The sequence below is a fragment of the Miniopterus natalensis genome, chromosome 16, assembly GCF_054644295.1.
Source record: "Miniopterus natalensis isolate mMinNat1 chromosome 16, mMinNat1.hap1, whole genome shotgun sequence".
NCBI lineage: Eukaryota > Metazoa > Chordata > Mammalia > Chiroptera > Miniopteridae > Miniopterus > Miniopterus natalensis.
In genome coordinates, this window is record NC_142096.1 from 7194118 (window position 1) to 7216422 (window position 22305).

At 38.7% G+C, this 22305-nt stretch overlaps 1 protein-coding gene across 2 annotated transcripts in view; it reads right to left on the reverse strand.

Moving 5' to 3' along the window:
• The window catches only part of UBR5 (ubiquitin protein ligase E3 component n-recognin 5), a 104393-nt gene that overhangs the window by 70762 nt on the left and 11326 nt on the right, over positions 1–22305 (reverse strand). For both annotated transcript variants that reach the window (XM_087825318.1, XM_087825319.1), the window contains exons 2-7: positions 6136–6180; positions 5725–5806; positions 5176–5252; positions 4116–4235; positions 803–992; positions 498–657 (exon numbers count right to left, since the gene is read on the reverse strand). In XM_087825318.1, the coding sequence (XP_087681444.1) occupies positions 498–657; positions 803–992; positions 4116–4235; positions 5176–5252; positions 5725–5806; positions 6136–6180 (674 nt within the window). The remainder of the gene's footprint in view (positions 1–497; positions 658–802; positions 993–4115; positions 4236–5175; positions 5253–5724; positions 5807–6135; positions 6181–22305) is intronic.

A 22305-nucleotide genomic window follows, 5' to 3' on the forward strand; every position in this document is an offset into this window, starting at 1 on the left:
AACAGGTTAAAATCAGGAACTGAATGACATATCCTGAGAGAGAGAAAAAGCAGTAACTACCTAGGAAATAAAGTGAACATTCTTAACAAACATCAAATGCATGTCTGCCACTTGTGCTACCTACTAAATATACACAAGGAAATAAGATCTCTATTTAAGATACTTGTGCCATCAGAGAGATAATACAGTCAAAATTTAAATGCAGTTAAGACATATTCAGTAATAATGGCATCAAAAAACATTCCAGAGCCATTCGTCAGCCAGTGACAAAGCCACGTGCAGACATCCATTTCTTTGTTGGGATCAAACACAAGTACACTGATCAAGACATTTCCCGATTTCCCTTAAAAAAGAATTTATAATAAAAAAACACTACAGTGTGAAATACCTACCACCTTGGAAATTAAAATCAGAATATTCACTGTACTTTAAAATTCCATTCCCATTAAAAAACCTCTCCCTCCAGAGACGCGGAAACCACAAGGGGATCCACCAACCTCCCGGCAAGTAAGATTCGCTGGCGGTGTCGTCGCCGTCGTCGCCGTCTTCGTCGTCCCGGCTCAGGAGATTATTCACAGCAAGGTTGACATCAAGATTTGTTCGCTGAAGTTCCCGAATAATGACACTTCTGGATTTGCCTTGTAAAACGACCTGGGCCTGCATGGAAAACACAAGAGCGCCATGCCAACCCCCGACTGCCCTGCGGGAGTGGTCGGGGCAGGACGCGCCTGAAACGCGGCGCCCCGCGGCCCCAGCCTCACCCCGGCCTGCTGTCCTACTCAGTGTCCCACAAGGGCCGCACCTGTGAAATGAGCTCCTCGGGGATGACGGACGCGGGGATGACGGGCTGCGGCTGGCTGCCCAGGAGCCCGGACCCGCGGTCCCGTCCGGTGCGGATGACGCGCGTCTGCCGGCGGGAATCCCGCGCTCCCGCGGACGACCGGCCGGAGGACCCTCCTCCGCTGCCCCCGACTCCGGAACTCCAGCGGCTTCTGCACACGCGGGGGTTGACGGGTTACCGTGCGTACGCGCCCGGGCACCCGCCTCGGGCCCCCCGCCCCCCCCCCCGTGCGCAGCAGGGCGGGCTGCCTGACTGACAGTACACGCTAGAACTTTGATACAACAAGGTAATAGAACTGAGCTTTGAAAGAACACTTTCAATTTTTTTAAATGTTTATGTATAAAACCACCTTTTAGAAAGATAAATATCATACTGTTACATCTTTTAAAATATGCTTTAAAAGATCCACATACCACAGATTTCTAGTCACAACTTTAAGATGAGTTCTAGCACCCATCTCGCCTCTGCCTGATGTAACTACCAACACTCTGTTACACAAAAAGTAAAAGTCAGAGTTTAGGGCTCAAAGTGCTTTTCATAGAATAAAACATTCATTTGCAAAGATAATACACTGTTCATTAATATTTAGCACTATTAGCTACTCTTTAAAACAACTTAGAAAGGGTATGACATTTACATGGGACAAGTATTGTCCATATACGTGATCGGTGGTTAAAAAAAGTATATACATCATCAAAACTAAGGAAAGTCTGACGAAGTGTCAGCCAAGAGGAGCCTAAGGAAAAATGACGACTAAATATAATGTGGTGTCCTGGATGGGATCCAGAACACAAAAAGGACATTAGGGGAAAACTCAGGAAATGTGAATAACCTGAGGCCTACAATTAATAACAATGTATCAGTACACATTACACTGCAAAAAACATGCCATGCTGTTAGATGTTAATAACAATAAACTGGGTGTGGAGTATATAAGAACTCTCAGTATATCTTGGTAAATGTTTCTGTCAATTTAAACCTGTTCTAAAATAAAAGTTATTTAAAAGAGAATATACATACACAAACAGATGCGTGTGTGTACACACACTACATATGCACACATACTATATACGTCTGATTGGTGTGTGTGCATTTATATGAAAATATTAATTAGTTCCAACATTTAAATCAGGAGACTTCACATAAAAATCCAGATTTGCAGCTTTTCTAATAAGGACAAAGGGAGGGACATCAGGGTTTGTATTTGGCAACAATTCCCCTCCAGTAATAATCAGCTCATCAGCTACCGCCTTTTAAAATAGGGCGTCCACTTCGTTTGTCAGAGCCCTTCTACCTATTATCTTACCAACCTAGTCAGTATCAACTATTTACAATTACAATGACCTGCTTGGCTTTTACATTTCAAATCCTGTACAAATTATCAGCAGGAATATGATAGTTCAAACCAGTGAAAGCAGCTTATACCTATCACCTATTATGTCCAGTGACAACGAATAACAGAATAAAGAGACTTTAGATACTAATATCTCCATTTTCAACTTACTCTTGAATACAAATACACTTGGTGTTCTTATCCATGACCTGGTTTGAAATAAGTTTAACAAAAATATCTAGATTTCTGAAATATCTCCCAGGATAAATTTAAGTAAACAATTTAACAGCAGCAACTAGAAATGTTTAGCACACAAAACTGCCAATTAGTAAAAACAGCAAAGGGAAAAGTATTAAAAGTCCCATACATTCTGACTGCTATGCATTCCCGAGTGATCAAAATAAATGATAAATTCTCAATTATCCATGCTGATAAAAAGAAAACAGTACCAACTAAGCCAAAATCTTTCCAATGCAGCTATCAAATACAGAGACCACTCACTCCCTGATTCATGACACCTCCTGAACCCAAAGGGAACAAGCCAGGACACTTAAAGGTACAGGGTGGGGATGACGGTCTGTGGGGATGGTCTCTGTCATATTTGACTGAAATTGATAAACTTGTGGGTAAAAATCCCTTCTGGAGACTCAAGATCTGCTTGTCCTAGATTCTGTATTACAAATTATAATCTGCAAACTTACTTCAAGTTTGTTATAATCAACACAGAAAGGAGGGGACACTATACAACTGAAAGAAAAAAATATTATGAAAGAAAGTATTTTTTACTCTAATTTCTTGATTTACAAAGTAACTTGATTACAATTTCAACATCAACAAACTGAGAAGAATTTTCACAGAGGTCAAGAGAAACAATCAGCCTTTAAGTGTGCACACTTGTGCACACTTGGTAAACATCTCCAAGACCAAATGAGGTAAACAATGGCCCACAGTGAGTTATCAGCGGGCACTGCAACATTTTTCAATATTCTAATACATGGACCCAATGCAAAAGAAAGTTTATACAGTTTTTTCTGGAGTGTGTGTACGTGTGTGACGGGGGGGAGGGGGGAAGTGTAGGCAAAGATGGGTAAGGGGGAACCCAAAAATTACTGACTCTCTCTACATTTCAAAGTCTTCAAATTAGCCCTAATCGTCTTTGGAGTAGGTCTACAAAAGTTTTATTCAGGCTTAAATGTACTATATTTTACTATACTTGTTGCATATTTTATTAGTCAAGTAATTACATTCCACTGCTCTACTGGAGTTATTCTGCCACACAGCCTATTATAATTGGTTATATCCAAGTTTCATTTATAAAGAAAAGAGGATTTAAATCTAGGACAATTTGAGCAACGTAATAATAATAGTAATGGATTATAAACTATAAAACAAAATATCCATGAGACCATAATGATATAAATAACCAAAGAGAAAGATAATAGAACAGAACATAAAAGAAATGGGCAAGTTCTTCCTTACAGCTGAATTCCAATTAATAAGTGTAAAAGAAATGGTGGATTTTTTTTTTTTTAAATCACTATTTGTCCAACACCACAGAAATAGTTATGGCAAAATAGTTAAGCCTGTCAGAGAAAGACAAACATCACATGATCTCACTTATTAAGTCACAAAACCAAAGACAGTATTACTAAAATGTTTAAATGATAAAAGTGACATGATAAATGGCATTATAAATACATGTGAACATTTTACATTTTTAAAAGGCCAAGAACCTGGATTAACTGTAATTAGCCGGTGTGGGTTATTTTTATCATGGTGGCTCATCATGAGCTACATGAGCTCCTGTCCGGAGTTCAGGAGCGGTTCCTCATTCCATCGCTAGACAATATTCCGTCGCTGAGACACTCACAGTGAGAGCACTCAAAAGCACTTAAGAGCACTGCCCAGACCAATGGATACCAACATCCAGCCACAACATACCCCAGGGTGTTGCCTGCCAGCCTGCCCAGAGTCTCGGAACCTGAGAGGAACCATGGGGAGTCGCTTGTCCTACCGGGCCTCGAGGTTCTCCCTGCCCCCGAGTTGCTGTTCAACTTTGACCTGGGAATAAACAAGAGGTAGAACAATCAGAATAGTCCCAAACTGCCTAGAAACAGGCCTGGGTTTCCAGGCCTCAATACTGTGCGACTTCCTACAGTAAAACACCAGCCTAACTATTCTCTGATTAATCCTACTAAAAATGTACACTTCACATCAAATAACAAATCTAACAACCTGTAGCCCCATAACAATCTGGGGTTCTTTACCGGTTGAAACTATTTTCAAGGTTTAACTACAGATGAATTATTCTTCAGGTTTTTTTTTAATGTTTTTATTAACTTCAGAGAGAGGAAGGAAAGAGAGGGAGATAGAAACATCAATGATGAGTCTTTGATTGGCTGCCTCCTGTACGCCCCCTGCTGGGGATGAGCCAGCAGTCCCAGCGGAATCCATGATCTCCTGGTTCATGGGTCAACACGAAACCAGTGAGCCACACCTGCGGGCTATTCTTTAGATTTCTTAAAGTAATCATGCTTTTCTTAGAATCAGTCAATTGAAATTCAACATACATTATCTAGCAACCTTTTTTGCATGCCATCATTTATAAAGACCAAAATTTTAAAGACCCTGTCATTTTTATAGAGTTACTTGATTTGAAAATATTAAAAAGGAAAAAGAAAAAACATGACTTAAAACATGACTTAACAAGTTATTTCAATCAAAGAGCAAATCTGACCTGGGACCTACTGAATACGTATCATTATTCTAGTAACATTTCTGTCAGGTATCATCGCCTCTGTTCCTACTTCTGAAGGTAATATTTTTAGCTGCAAATCACTGCATGCATAAAAATTAAATCAAACTACAAAGTAACCATTTCACTCTGTCTCTTTTTCCACAATGCTTTTTTTTTTTTAACTTGAGGTTACCAAAATCAAAACACAGGTTTAAAATAGTACCTTGTAAGAGCTAAATATTAAATAGAAAGGACATGTCTTACCCATCATTATTATCAGGTTTACCCAATTCCAATCTGTCTGGCTGTACTGAAAAACCAATCCTGCAAACTCTACCATCCTAAAAGCAAAGAAAATAGAGGAAATTTCCAAAGTAAAAATATGCCTTAAAGTTTGAATTTATTCAACAGATTGATTATGCACCTATCTATCACTGTCAATTCAGAAGACAAAAAATGAGCTCACTTGAGAAGGTGCTCACACTGGAGTTGGGGAAATATGTTTTATATACATTATCAAGAAGCCAGTAAAAATAATTTAAATTATCTTAATCTAACAGCTTCAGAGTAAGGAAATGACTGGATATCAGGAACTCTTCCCCATTATGTTACTAGTTTCAAGCTCTAGTAAATCATTTAAGCTTTATCTGGGCCAGAGGATTTACACAATAGGAAAATGGAACTGGGTGATCTCTGAAATAACTCTTGCAAGAAACTGCTATTTTCCATGGTTAAAAAGAAAGAAACCTGATGATGTACAGCTGTATTTTAACTGTTTATTTTCATTTCTCTATCTTAGAGTAAACAATTTACCTCAAGAAGAAAGGCGGCATGATTTGGTCCCACCACACACTGTTTAATAGTAGCCTGTTCCAATACATTCAAAGGGGGATGGCTGGTGAATAAAAAAAAGTATGTAAGTAAAATTACTTTGTAAATGGTAAATTCTTCGTAGGGCTGTTTTCAAAAAACTAATATTTGCATATTTTAAAGCAATAATTGACGAACGGTAGTTGTATCCTCACGGTCATTATAGCTCCTTGGTATGACGGATTTTTTAAAAGTCAGCATGAACAGAAATTGTAAATCAAATGATCCCAACTCATAAAAAGTTGATAACTAGATTACAATATTCCTACTAGATGCTGCCTAAATATGAGTTCTTCCTCCTAATAAGAAAACATCATTCTTTTCAGGAAATTTTAAATAACTTACAACTCTTACCTGTTTAAATTATATTTGTTCAGTTTCTCTGAAACCTCCCGTAACCTTTAAAAACAAAACAAAACAAGAATAAACCACATGTACAGATTCTTTGTAAACAAAACAATTCTATTATGATAGTACTTACACCATTATTTTGGTGATTTCTAACAGTTGTATACATGTTTGCTATGGCAAGAATGTTTTAATATTAAATTTGATCCCCCCGCAAAAAAAATCACGAGACAATTCTGCAATTCCCTTCCCTCACCACCCCATCAGCAACTTCAATAATAGTAATAACAATAATATTGTTAATCCCATTTTACACTTGAGGAAACTGAGGCTTCTAGAGTTCATATAACAAAAAGTGTCAGTAGAGCTGGTACCTGAATCAACACCCAATGGAAAGCCCAGTTTTAAACACTGTGCTATATATATATGTCAAGAGATTCTTGAATGTACATGTATATCATGAAATGAAAATACATGGGAAGCACAAATCTATTAAGAATCTAATATAATGAGGCAGAAAAAGCCCAGGAGCCTTAAGGGCACCTTATTATGCCTTAAGCACTTATTGTCATATTCAATTTCATCTTAAAGGGCCTTATGGCACAAAATGGTACAAATTAAAACCTCAATGTCCAGCCCAGCCGGCATGGCTTAGCGGATGGGCATCGACCTAGGATCCAGGAGCTCGAGGTTCAATTCCCAGTCAGGGCACAGGCCCGGGTTGCGGGCTCGATCCCCAGTGCAGGGTGTGCAGGAGGCAGCCAATCAATGACTCTCTCTCATGATTGATGTTTCTCTTCCTCTCCCTTCCTCTCTCTGAAATCAATAAAGATATATTTAAAAATAAAAAACCTCAATGTCCATATCTATAGAAGAAGAAGACCATCTCCCATTTTTAAGAGTACTGAATATTCTTAGAAAAATCTCAGAGCTGCATTAAAAAATATTAATTCATATTATCTATTATGATGTTGCTGTTTCTCTCAAACAGTTCTGAATATAAAATACTATAATACCCATTTAAACAATTGTCAAACTACTGACATAAGTTTATAAAAATATAATCAAATGTAGAGATTTTAAAGAGTTTGATTCTATGAAGTTACCAAAACAACTGCCTGGTCTTTCCAAACTCTGTCAGAAATAAGTCTCAAAAATAAACTGACAATTTTAGAAAGCAATAGGGAAAAAATTAGAACAGTAAATTCCATAAACTTTGCTCTCTAAAAAGTGGCAAAAATGCATGAAATCAAATTTCAATCATTTGTACTAACAGATCAAAGTGGAGTACGTACTCAAAACTAAATCGCACCTCTCAGCCAGTTTAGGATTAAAAGGCTGCCATGAACCATATAATATGAGGGCAAATAATCTAATTATTTCAGTAAGAGATTCTAGTAGCAGCCAGTTGTCCCTCACCGTTCCTTCCCCTGCTAGTGCCACCCTCTTTCAAACGCTAAATGCGCGCAGTAACTGGCCAGTACCGAGCCGCACTCCTAAGCAAGAGTCACTTCTTTCCAGAAAAGTAGATGCTCGCTGGTGACTTTATTCTCACTTCCAAAGAACAGCACCTGGTCGTGTGTGGCATGGCCCCCAATAGGACATATTTTCTTTTTTGCAGCGTGGTGTTATGCTGCACTTCATTAACAAAAGTGTGTTTTACTGGGCCCGGAACAGCAGGCTGTCCCCTGCCCGGGTCCTCCCTGGCGCGGCCCACTTCTGGGCTCTCGGGCGAGCGAACCATAGGGTGATGCGGCGGGAGTGGCGCTGGAGCGAAGGCGACCAGGGTCAGCAAGGGGACCCGGCGGGCTCCGAGCGGAGGCTCCATTCTGAGCATCCGCAGCCTCGGGCAGAGGCGGGGCGCTCCCTTCGCCTTGGCCCCCACTTACTCTAAGTAATTTACAACACTGTGCACCCAACTACAGCCAGAATGTGAGCAAGGGTTACGAAAGGTTGACTTCCCCAAAACCAGAGCAGTGCCACTTTCAGGAGGTACTTACTCACTGGCTTACAACTAAACCCATTCACTTCCATTTCTTTTTTCTTAGCTCAACACTATCTCTAGAGTTTTTACAAAGTATACAGTATTGGGGAAGGGCAGGGATAAGATTTGTCAAAGTTTTTTCAAAGCAGGACAACAACTGAAATTAAGAATTAATGCTCCTTTCATGGTTCCAAATGTCATTCCAGGTAGATAAAATTTTAAAACCAAAATTAGCTTTTGAGGATAGCAAAACGCTAGAAAATATTTAACAACACAAGAATTCAGCAAATTTCAAGATACTAAAGGGATGGAGAAAATGGTTAGTGCCATTAATTAAAATTTCTAATCTTAAAAATCATGGTGGACTCCGAAGCACGTCTGAAATGTACACCCATTTGTACTAGAAACAATACCCACTGGATAGCAAGTAATCTCAGGATTACTCCCAGCTCCTCTACTACTAACAGGGCTCATTTAAATCCATCAGGTCTCAAATTCTCGCCTATGTGAGGAAAGATGAACAGTCATCTCTGATTCTTTTTAGTCCCAAAATTCTTACGAATGTACGAAAGCAAATGTCTCAGCAGAGGGTATATAATGCAATTATTTTATGGAAATAGCACTTATTAACTGTCAGGTTGAATTTCATCCTACCCATCTGAAACTTTCATACACAAATTGATTTTACATGGACACTTATTTTGAATGTTTCCCTAAATAATAAATTTTTTACTTTTCTTAAATTCAATCCCAAATGTTTATATAAAATGTATCGTTCTTCCAAATCTCAAGACAGTTATCATGACTAAACTGGCCACCTACACATTAATTTACAGGAATCCCAGATAAAAAGAAGTAAACTATAAGTGTGTATTTTGCATTTCCCCAACAGACACACAATTCACAGAATCACTGTGGCCAAATCACATTCACTTAAATTTACTAAATCCTGACTGTTATCTACATAATTATTAGGCCCTTGTCTACTTCGAAGGGTCTTCCCCCAAAAACTTCTGATGCTTAAGGTTATTAACTGTATTTCCTCTCATAGCAACATTAACAAAAGCTTTCCCCATTTTTAAAATAAAAGGATAACCACACTACAGCTCAGCAAATTCTATTTCAGTATAAATCTTTACATATGGTCATGACAGAAAACAATTTTAAGAGTACACTGTAACATTACAAAATAACTGCATAACTCAGTTCTTAATCTCATTCAGGGACATACAGAAAAGGCTTTGTGAGGTGGCTCTAACACACAATGGATAGGTTAGCAATAAGCTTCTGACAACCCTTAGTGCTCCTACACCAAAGATTTATTCAATATTCCAATTCAATAACCTATTTTATTCCTTTAAATTTAGACATTTTACAGATTCGGGAGCTGGGGTTTTTTTAAGCACAAGGGTAACAGCAAACTGATGTTAATAGAGAAACAGGAAATCAAAGTATAACAGTACTTGCTAGAAGCTAACACATTTCACTGCTGCCCTTGAAATCCCTGTAACTTCAGTCTATTTTCCCCAAATTTAACATTATAATTTCAAAGACAATTCATCTTCTCACTGGTACTACTGAACAGGCAATAGCACTTAGTGCGGGTTCAATTTTATAATTTTCTGCCTACCCTATTCCTGCCACATAACACACCTGCATGTTCAGACACACACACCTCTAAAGCTGATATATTTCTAGCTGAATTTCTAATCCTAAAAAAAGTAGGTATCTCTAGATCCTTAAAAGGCCTCAATCCTCCAGGAGAGATATTCCTGGCTTCCCACCTTCTACAAGATGATGGCTTTCATATACCTGCAACTGTAAGACAGGATACACCACCCATGTTTCGTGTTCTATGACAGAAAGCGGCACACTCTGCCACGAGTACCACTTCCCCAGTCTCATTCCAGTTAGCTCAGGCCCAACTTAAACACGACCTCCTCCCTGAACTTTTCCTGGTAGCCCTCACAGTCTGCCTATTGAAGTCTACAGTCTCTCCCTCCTGTAGGACCTTCACTGTCTACTTTACATTCTAGGCATCTGTGTTTCCATCTGAACCAGCTTCACAGACTCCAAGCAAAGACAGGATAAAACTTCGCAAGTCTTTCCCCACTCTTCCACTTCATTAGACAGTTTCCACCAGTGAAAATGGACCACTACTTGTATACAAACTATTTCAGAGGCAAAACAGCTATATTCCTCTCATTATCACCCATCCTCACTTCCATTTACTGTTTCAGGAAATCCCAATGTTGGGGAACCATCAGGGTATTCTTTAAAAGCAAATCAGGCCCTGCCCAGTGTGGCTCAGTAGGCTGAGTCATCCAGGGCACCACGAGCTCGCCAGTTCAATTCCCAATCAGAGCACATGCCTGGGTTACGGCTCGATCCACAGTGAGGGGCGTGCAGGAGGCAGCCCATCAGTGTTTAGTGTTTCTCTCCCTCTCCCTCTCCCTTTTCCCTCTCCTTCTCCCTTCCTCTCTCTAAAATTCAATAAAAAACTTTTCTTTTAAAAAAAGTAAATCAGAATCTCTGGATGCATATTTTTCATCTCCCCAAATGTTAAGTCTTCTCAGCAGTCTCCGTTTCCAACCCCTCATAATGTACTTTAATGATTCTCAAACTTTTTTTTTAATCTCAGGACCACTTTACACTCTTAAAAATTATTGAGGACCCCAAAAGCCTTTGTGTGGGCCACACCCACTGATATTTAAAACATTAAAGTAAAAACCAATAATTTTTTAAGTATTTACTTTATAAATAACAAACTCATTACATATTGACATAAATTACCTCATGAAAAATAACTACTTTCCAAAAAATTTTTGTGATGGGGGACTGTTTTACATTTTTGCAGACCACTTTATTATCAGCCTTAATATAGCATAGATTCTCAGTTCTGCTTCTGCATTCAATATGCCACACAGTACAATGCTGCTGTGGTTGAAGCATATGAAGAAAAGCCGGCCTATATAGATAAGTTGTTAGAAAAGCATGGAATAGTTTAATACCCTCTTCAGATCACTGTAGATAGTCTTCTTTGATATTACACCAAAACTCAACAAGTGAGAGTTTCTTTAAAACTGGGAGAAATGAGGAACCTAAAACCTATCTATCAATAAACAAACTCTTTTGCCATGCATGAGTCTATAAACAGCTTGCATCGGTCACTTGAAAAATATTGGTTTACTGACTTGTGCAGCTCCTCAAAACCACATCTGTTCAAGTCACTATCAATTTATATTGTCAAACTCACAGTGACAGATACAAATGTCCCAAAATGCTGATTTTTGCTTGCAAGCTCAATTTTAACACTGGCGACGAAGAGCTTCAGCTGCTTTCCCTGCAGCGGGAGGCTCAGGGCTCATTTTAAGGGCGCTGTCCCATCCCCGAGTCTGAGTAACCGTGTGCCAGGTAAAAATGGTGCCCAGAAGAAAACGCCGGTTCAACTGTCAGCGGGGGCACCTGCCAGCGGCTCCGGAAGCTAGCAGTGCGCCCTGAATACTGCAGTGGCACACACTCACAGGCCAAGGCGTAATAAATTAATACAGTTTTACTGCTTCGGCAAGGACCCCCTAAGGGAAACTGGCATTCTCCCCCTGCAAGTACAAAACAAAGTGACGACGACAATCATTTCCAGTGCAGTTTGGTGCCAATACTTCAATTTGTGCTACAAAGCTGGTCTTTTCTCTACCAGTGTTTTGAACAACAGCACAAATGTCAAAACAGTGAGAAGACAAGTCTTAGTATTATTAAGAAAGTTCTGACCTCAGAGCCCTGAAAAGGGTCTTGGGGATCCCCAGGGTCCACAGACCACACTCTGAGAGCTGTTGTAGTTGAGTCTCAAATGCCAGCGCCATTAAAGTAACCAACTACTAAATCAATGCCGGAAAAAGTAACTGTTCTTTCTTACTAAAACAGCCACAAATGTCAACAAAGATAATCTCCTAATGATGTACTTTTAAAACACTTTTTAAATAATGGGTATTCTTTGACACTACACCAAAACCCATCAAGTGCTAGTTTCTTAAGGATTGTGGCCGTGTAGAATCTGAAACCCGATCAATGAGCTTTTCATACTGTTATACTAAAATCCACTGATCTACCTTGCACTGTGAATAAATCATTTACCCATGCATGAATCTGTTTAGATATAAAAGGGCACAGCAAAGTAGCATAATGCATATTTAAAATTTCAATACCCCCTCCCTCACGGTATTAAGCTCCCATGGGGCCCTAAGTGTCTAGCACTCGCCTGCCAGTGATTTTCAACAGTGGAGGAGGGGGCAGTGCTCACAAGGACACAAAAGAACTTCGAGATTTATAGGCAAAAGCTGCTGCCGTCAATTACCAAAAGCAGGTGGGACACCTCAGACACACTTCAAGGAATTCACAAACTGCCAGCCTACACTTTTTTGGACACTTTTTTTTTAATTTTACTGATTTTTAGAGAGAGAAAGGGAGGGAATGGGGAGGGAGGAAGTGGGGGGGAGGGGCAGACATCCATCCATTTGTTGTTCCACTTATTTATGCATTCACTGGGCGATTCTTCTATGCACCAACCAGAATCGAACCCGCAACCCTGGTGTATGAGAACAATGCTCTAACCCACTGAGCTTATATTCCCCAGCGGTGACTGGAGGTACCCTTACCTACCGAGCAGCTGGGGCCTCTGGGTTTGAGGGCACAGACACAGGATGACTACTCACACCCTGGGAAAAGGATGTTTCCTTGGTGAAGAGTCATCTGATTACCGTTTTATAATTTGATTTCAGTCTGATATCTTTGCTCAGCCATCAAAGTCTTAACCACATTTTATTTCTTTAAATTTGACTTGACAATTTCTACAATAGCAGCCTAACTTTTCTTTTTGCCTAGCCAAAGAAAACTATGCCAAGTAGCAAACATCTGACTTTACTCTTAAAAGATCCCAAATCACAGAAATGATGGCTTTTGTAGAGGAAAAATCCATTTGTCAGCTTCCTCAATAACAATTATAGGTAAGACGTACACATACTTTATGCTTATGGAGATGACAAATGCCAGTTTATATAATGTGTTCACTTTAGTCTAAATAAATGATATAGGACATTCACCTTCAATATGCATTCAAGACCAAAAAGAAAAGAAGCTTCTAAATATTATAAATTCATATAATATAAATTTTTGTAAGTGGGGAATTTTTTAACTATCCCCCTAAAATGGTTTCAGTTGAAACTGTTAAAAGAGTTCTATAAAATTAACCCTTTGCAGTCGTATTAAATTTGGACATGGGTGTCGTACTGGTCAGAATTAAGAGCTTTCAGAGAAATTAAGAACTGATACATGAATGAATAGAGTTCAGATTCGTACGGTTCCTTGCTGTGGTGGCTGAGAGCAGACATACGACCGGAACGGTAAAAAAGCTTTGGTGGCTAAGAGGAGACAAACGACCGCAAAGGGTTAAGATAACAAAATTCATGTTATAGGAACACTCAGCCAACTATCACAGAAAAAAATGACACTATACTTATAAATTTCTTCCTCTAACCCAGAAATTTTTTCTGGTTAGAAATTCCTATATAGTGTCATGAAGTTTCACCAATAAAATAGATATCAAAATTTCAAAAAACACATCTCAGAGAAACTAAATGCTGAACACAACAAAATGAGTCATTTTCCTTTAAAGCAAAACCAACCATGTTATTTTCAGCTCCATACAAAACAGGAAAAGGGAAATACACATGCCAAATGGACAAGAAGAAATGTGATAGTAAAAAATAATTCTGAGAATTTCGTAAGTCCTGTCTCATCTAATTTCATTTTCTTAACATGAGACTATAAATACATACAAGAATCAAACTGTGCTAACAGGATGAGAAGCCTTCTTTAGAGCTCCTGTCCAAAAAGTTCGGCATCAGCCAAAATTTCAAGAGAAAATTCTTGGTTTTCTTCACCCTTAGGCCATATCCACACTCTGAATATCTGCAACATCATTCATTAAAGTACCTGCCAGATGTAGATAATGTATTCAAATCATTACAAACCCAATTTTAACTCTATATACAAATCAAATGTCTCATGAGATAACTGATGCACTTCACAGAATAAACACTGCCATTTGGCAAATTATGCAGTCCTTGAGATAGAACTGCAAACTGTAATACAATACCTGTAAAGAAATCTGATTTTTCCACAGAAACAAGACAATTAGAAGGTTCTATTCCTGACCAAGGATCTTGACGCCATTAAGATTCAGGGGAGCTTTTTTAAACTACAGCTACTGGGATTCCTTCTTCATGCCCTTTCAACATCGAAGATGAAATAGCAGTTTTACTGACTCTGAAATGGTCATATTGCATTCCCGAGCTCCCATTCCATCTGCCCCAGGATCCTCAGCTGCAGTCTTGTGAAGGGCAGCAGGTAGAGTGGGAAAAGAATGAGCTGTGGTATCAGGCAAATAAACCTGGGTTCAATCCCATCCCTACCCTTCACTTGCTCTCAAGCTTACTTTAACATCCCAGAGCCTGGAAGGTTTCTTGGTCTGTTAAATGGAGATAAAAGCACTTGCCTGGTAGTGCTGCTATAAGGATAAAAGGCAATTTTGTAATGTACCTTGGTAAGGGCCAACTATTTAAATGCTCCAAAATTGGCAGCCATTATCATTACTGAACTGTATTTTTCATCCCTGGAAAGCCTGCTCTGTGTGTGTGTGTGTGTGTGTGTGTGTGTGTGTGTGTGTGTGTGTGTGTACACACACATGTGTGTGTGTGTGTGTGTACACACACATGTGTGTGTGTGTGTGTGTACACACACATGTGTGTGTGTGTGTACACACATATATGTGTGTGTATATGTGTGTGTATATTGTTGCTTCAAATCCACCAAGTCTGGCTTGAACTGGAAGCCAAACTAAATAGGGCCCAATTTGAATCCTGAGATCTGGTAGGAACCTGAGGGTGCAGGGAATGACAACTAAGTCTGGGAATTCTTGGAACCGGAAATCTGTAGATGCACTAGAATTCTGTTACTTGTGCATGGGTTTTTATTTCACAAAAGTATCCTTCTCTTCTGGCCCCTACTCTCTAATCTCCTTTCCTCACTCCTCCAGAGCACTCTATACTCCAAATATCACTATACTCTCATTAATTCCCTACCTAAATTATACACCCAAAATACTCTACACTTTTTTGTAAATATCTATTCCCTCAGCCTAGAGTAACTATACCCTCACTGGCTCCTACATATCTAGCTATCAGTCCCTGAAGGCTGGGCTGAAAACACTGTGGGAAACCTTAACTCACCTTTCACTCGAGGCTAAACTAGGCATTTCTGAGACCCAGTTATACCTGGGGCATATTCCCTCCATAGCACTTATGCTATAACTATTTGCTTGATGAAATCTTTCACCACCAGACAAACTCTATGAAGGCAAGAGCCATGTTTTACTAATTTCTTAATCCCCAGCACCTGACACAAATCCTTAGTAACTGTCTGCCTATAGATGGGTGGCTAAACGAATGAATGGACAGTCATACACTGCCTCAACATGGTGGATTTACAACTTTTCTATTCTTTTCAAAGTCATTTTAGATGTTCTGTTGTGTGACCAATATTATGACTAGGTTTTTAAAACACACCAAAGGAATGTTGTCCTACAAGATAACCCATCTGGGGGCTATACCCTAATTCAAATGGTCCTGCAATGCTATGAGAAAACTTTGAAATGTTTTCTTTAAGAATTATTCCAAGAAAGAGTTTATCAGCCAACAAGAAAATCACACAGTACTTTACAGTCTCCCAGTCTCCTCCACTTAGAGGATGGTCTTCTTTCTCTCCCTCTCCCTCCCAGCTCTCTCCCCTGTGATTTAATCTGGGTTGGTGTTAAGGAAATGTGCTGAAGGGGCGAAATGAAGCTGGAAGCAAAAAGAGGAGAGGAAAGCTCATCAGGAAGCAAAATTACAGATAAAAATCTGTGCGCGGCCTGCCTATTTAAGTGCCTGAAATTGACAATACAAGTCTATCTGGCTAAGTGACTTAAAAAGCAAACTAGAGAAAGTCTAATCTCTGGACATCTTCTACTGGCAAGTAATGCAATAAAATAACATTTAATGCTGTAGCAAAATAGGACGAATAGGACATAAATGCCCACATTAATTTTTTATTTGTTTGGTTTTTGGCCAATCTTAAGCATTGTGGCCATGAAAACACAGAAATAGTGCCAACCTGGTTCTACCTAGATAACCAAAAAAAAGCCCAGGGCTCTGAGTCCCAGCTCCACCATTTAAAAGATGGAACATGACCTTGAGTGGGTCATTTAACATCTCCTGCTCTCATGTTTCTACCTCCTGGCCAAAATGGTGATTATTATATCTGTTTCACAGAGTTGTTTTAAGAATTGGATAACATGCCATATACAAAAGTAATATGTATCATCTAAAATAATGGTACCTAAATCTGTCCGATCATCACAATCTCTACTGAACAGTTTAAAAGACATATTCCCAGGCCCCATCCAAACCTACTAAATCAGAAATCAACAAATACAAGGCTTGGTAGTTTATATTCTGGCTAAATAAAGTATGGCACATGCATTAAATACCTCTGGAAAGAGTAATGTCAGTCACCAATGAGGAAAGGAAGTAGGCAGGTAGAGAACAGAGCAGAGAGGGAAACTCTTCCTGTGTGTCAATGTATACTTTTTGAATTTTAAAACACGTAAACATTATTAACTCAAAATTTAAAAAATAATTTCTAAGTGCCCAAAGTCATTCTGATGATCAACTAGGTTTGCAAATCACTTCTAAAAATATCACAAGTACAAATAGGATTGCTTAAAATAACCAAAAGATCAGTAGTTCATTTAGGGAAATGTTAATAACCCTACTGTTTCAAGTTTTGTTAATGTTGCTCAGGACAGTCCCATCTTAAAAATTCACAATTCACATACTTCCATTAAAAACTGATAAATCCTACAGTAAAGAACCCTGTTTAACTATGCTTAATCTTCTGTTTCCCAAATTGAAGTTGAACATGGAACACAGTTCAGGTCATTCTTTCTAGTAAGATCTTAGGGAACCAGAGGACACTGGTTTGAGATCCTAGCTCCCCAAGGTAGAGATGGTGTCTTACTTACCTCTCTGTCGCAGAACCCTGGGGAGTGCCTGGCCCAGAGAAAGCCTCTCCAAAAGCTAGAGCTCAAAAGTGACAAACTGCCTTTCCTGTCTTTTCTCTGTATCTAAATAAAAATGACCTGCCAATTTTCTTATTGCTTAATCAACTTAAAGAAAAGCAAGGTAAACCGCATAAACAATCCCACTTTGCCTAAAATTACATTGTTAAAAAACGCAAACTACCTTCAGCAGATAATTTTTTAAATCCAAGTAACACCACAACAGTCATTTTTACTCCTCTAAGTGGACAAATAAAAGACCTTTAACTATGATTCAAAATCATCTACTTTTAGGAGACAGTAATAAGTTTCAGTATCATTTCCTTCTACAGTACAAGCAGACCTTACTGGGCATCTTTATTACCATGAAGCCAGACTAATCAAGTGAGCTTTACAATCAAACTGACAGCCTTACTTTTTACTGGAAGCATGCTCATGGGTAAACCCAGGGCACATCTGAAAGTTGCATCAAATAGCTTCTCTGAAATCTGCACGTACTAGGGTTCTTAACATGATTAACCTCTACTCCAGAAAGCCTTCCTTCAGATATAATTCAGACATCTAAGCCAAAGGGATCAAACAAATGTCATCAAAACTATAAACCACCAGAGTCAAATGTAAGGGCTCTACCAGGTTCCTTTGGTTTCATCACTAGGGGCACAAATGAACACAAATTTCTCCTCTCTGGCTACACAGCTACCAAAGCAAAGGTCGGGCTCTGGTCTTTGGCCTCAGGGATCCACTATTAAGCTTCCAATTCTTTCGTCTACAATACGTTGACTCAACAGGCGGAATCCAATTCACAGACTGATAATTCTAAGAGGCTTTCATTCCACCTCAGTCCCCACTCTCTGTCTCCCAAGCACTACAGTGCAGTGGGCAGGTCTTCTTTTGACCTCATCAAGAATTCATCGATTCTATTCAATTTTGCAAATAATCAATTACTGCTTTGAACTACTGTCATTGACATTGCTAGTCTACTTTTACATTAATTTAAGTAATTTTAAACATCTTAATGACCGGTCATGACGGAAAAGTAGACAGCCACACAGGCAAGTTCTGGCTCAAAATAGCTGGTCAGTAATAAATAGGTACAGACATACTAGCTTTAGAGATGAACAATGGTCCTAGTTTCAACACTCAATTGGGCATGGAAGCTATTCCTCACTTTATACACCGTTCCCTCTCCTCCCTCAAACCCCAGGCAAGAGGGAATAAAAGAAACACAATGCTGATTCTGCCCTCTGCAAAGAGATCAATATTTTAAAATAATTTTAAAAAATGTATTTGTGTAGGCACAGATAGTTAATATAGTGCTTTCAAAGGCTAGAACAGTCATTTTCTATGACATTGTTTTTATTTACAAATATTTAAAACTGCAGTTCAAAGAAAGTACCCATGAGCCTCAGCAGTAGAGCCTATTGTGCAACTTATTATCTAAGGGTCTGTGTTGGGAGACCTACCACTCACACAGTGCAGCCTGGAAACCATGCTTAGATTCCTTCAACTCAAATTTTCTCCCCAACAGTGCTGCCAGGATGCTAAAGGAGATATTTGAAAAACAGTGCTTCATACATAGTAAGGAGCAACAACACTAAAAATGATGTTTAAAATGAGCAAACCACAAGATTTACATGATCAGCCTCTAAACACTAAATAATTCTAACCCAAAAAGTTACATCCCTCAATCTCCAAAGACGGCTCTCCACAAAACAATTTATTATCTTTTGGGGTTTTTAATATAGTCACATAAAGAAAACTTTATGTCAATTTTAAAACTTTATTCAATTTTGAAACTAGGACCATTGTACTGGGCTTTTTAATGTCTCTAAATGTAGAAAAGAGTCACTAAAAATTTATCTCAGAATATGATTAAGCTTCTCTCTGATATAACATAATAAACAGTGTCATTTGTTACCACTACTTTTAGCCTCGGCTTCCCGAAAGTCCAAAATCTGATTCAACTTCAATTGACAGTTCACTGGCACCTCCTCCCATCATTACCACCCAGAACTTCTGCCCACTCTTTCCCACTTTGAGTGTTAGAACTGGTAAGGCCCTTAGAATCAGTCCAGTCTCACATCTTCATTTTATAATGACAACAATAAGGCCTCTTTATTAGAAACAGACAAAACAAAAAGTACTGTATGTACAAAATAAATACAGGGTCTTTCTTTTTTTCACATCATACAAAAGATGCTGCAACTTCACATATTCCATTTAATAAAAACTTCAAAACAACAAGAAAAATGACACATTACTAATGTCCTTTAAGCTTGACCACAAATAGTAACAGAATACCACTTAGAGTTATGAAATAAGGCCTATGTCTAACAAACTTTACGTGCAAACAGACCTCATCTTCATATTAATCATACTGGTGAGCTACACATTTATTTCAACAATGACCCTGCCCAAAAGATTTCTGGAACTCTCGTTTTGGAATTGACTGTAAGGTTTCTTTTGAATGCCACTATGTACCCAGTAGCTAGTACAACACCAGACACATAACATACTAATAAGCATACAAATGATCATCAGAACAAATAGACTCAGCAGCAAAACCTAGCCACTTCGTGGCATATGTGTCTCTGGACATAGAAAACATTCAGTCTGAAAGCTGACTAATTAAATGGATCATGAAGCTGAGTATTTTTATCCAAAGAAAATTCTGTTTCACAGCAAAATACATGCTGCATCTGAGTACAGTCATAGTAAAGCAGCAGCCCATATTTCAATCTTTAAGTCTCAGAATGTATCAAATGCTTCACACTTCCTAAATAATGCACCCCATCAACCACCTGACTATATGAGTAATACCAGTGATGTCAAAGAGGCACATTTATATTGACTTCCCTGTGATTCTGACCTGCGATGTTGAGTGCCTCTGTGATGTTAAGTTGTTGAACTGTCAAGTTCAGTACTTCTGCCTGAAATGTTAGGTTTATTAAGTTATGACTTCCACAAAATGCATAATGTCCAGTGCTGCAAATGGCAAGTCTTGTTTTTATTTTCAAATACATGACATCAATCTTTTCTAATACCTTCATGGTATCCAAATCTCCTTCTGAATAATTATACTTTACTATTAGTTTATCATATTTTTTAATGGTTGTGGTGGTTTTAAAAAAAAAATCTATAAATTCTTTGACACGCCTCCCATCAAGAGGTGGAGTCTAATTATCCCCCCTTGAATGGGCCTAGGTCTTGCTTGCAGAAAAAATGAGGCAGAGTGACTGCATGACTTCTAAGGCTATGTCATAAAACGGCATTCCAGCCTGACGCTCTTTCTTGGGACACATGCCTTTGAAACTCTGAGCTGACACGTAAATCTGGCTACCTGGAAGCCTCCGTTTTGCAGAGGCCACACACAGAGGTAGAGATGCCTGAGGAACCAGCTGTTTGGGTCTTCTGGATGACTCAAGCAACCATCTGACTGCAACAGCAGAAGAAACCTAGAGTAAGAACCACTTAACTGAGTATTGTCAATTCCCAGAAATAATGATTGCTGTTTCACATTAAGTTTAGAATTGTTTATTACACAGCAATAAAAAAAAAAAACAAAAAAAAACCCCTAGAAGGATCAAAGAAAAACCTCAACATTGTCTTTGGTCTGTGAATAAAGCCTCATTCATGCTCCATCATTGATGTCGTTACCAGTTTCCTTTAACTGTGCCAAAGTTAAAAACCAAAACTTTGTATTACCTACACCTGTGGACTTCCTTAAATGTTTATTTCAAGTATCTTATTTACAAATCTATTTAACCATAGACTCATCTGAACAGTAAATCTTTGCTCAAAATAAAAGCCAATCTTTATGTAAACATAAACAAAAACCTCTCACTTCCATATGCCCCAATAACTAATATAACACTGACAGGCCAACTCTCCCGTCAATCACCCAGGTAACATACACTGATAGAAAGTTCCCGTCTCCTCATCCCTGCAGCCAGGGGACTGCATAAGGAAACAAAAGCTGACAAGGCCAAAACCTTCACGAGAGCCACTGACTTATTAATATGGTCTCCAAACATGCCTGCAAATTTCACAAGTGCACAACCTGATCACTTCCACATCTTTTGAAGTCAAGCTGCTGCTGATCATAGGATGTCATCTGACAATAAAATATAATCCAGCGCAAAGTAAGTGCAAAGTGAAACTGTAGATCCTGCAAAAGACGCACAATTTCATGAGGTCTAGGAAAAAGTAACATCAAAAACTTCATCAAAACATACACACCTCTGACAAATGAAAACCATATACACAGAACAATTGAAAGTTCGTGAAAATTTAAAACAATGACACAACTGTGCTTCAAAACAGAACGATTTTAGTATTTCTATAATTAAGTGTGGTCCTTGGAAAAACTGCAAATGTTTTGGTAAAAATAACTCTATGACAAAATTCAAATGAAGCCAAATCCAGTGTGTGAACCTTGATTGAATTCTGGTCTGAAAAACCCAGCTATTTCCCAGCCGGCATGGCTTATCGGTGAGCATCACAACTTAGGATGCAGGAGATCTCGGTTCAATTCCCAGTCAGGTCACAAGCCCGGGCTGCGATCTCGATCCCCAGCAGGGGGCGTGCAGGAGGCAGCCCATCAATGACAATTCTCTCATCACTGATGTGTCCCTCTCTCTCTCTCCTTCTCCCTTCCTCTCTCTGAAATCAATAAAGATATACTTAAAAAAGGAAAAACTCAGCTATTATGGACATTTTAAGAACAAGAGGAGAATATTTTGAGTATATTACTGGCTATTGGATGATATTAAGGAATTCTTGTTAAGTTTCAAAGGTGTGATAATAGTATAGTGGTTGTACAGAAGGTCCATATTCTTAGGAGATGCAACCACATTTTAAATGTAATTAAATTAAATATTTAAAGATAAAGCATCACGATGACCGCTACTTCCAAATAGTTCAACAAAATTATTTATACATGTATATTTTGAAAATTTGATAAAATGTTAACAATTACTAAATCTAGAAGGTGGACAATCAAATAATTCATTGTTCATTTTTTCAATTTTTATGCATATCT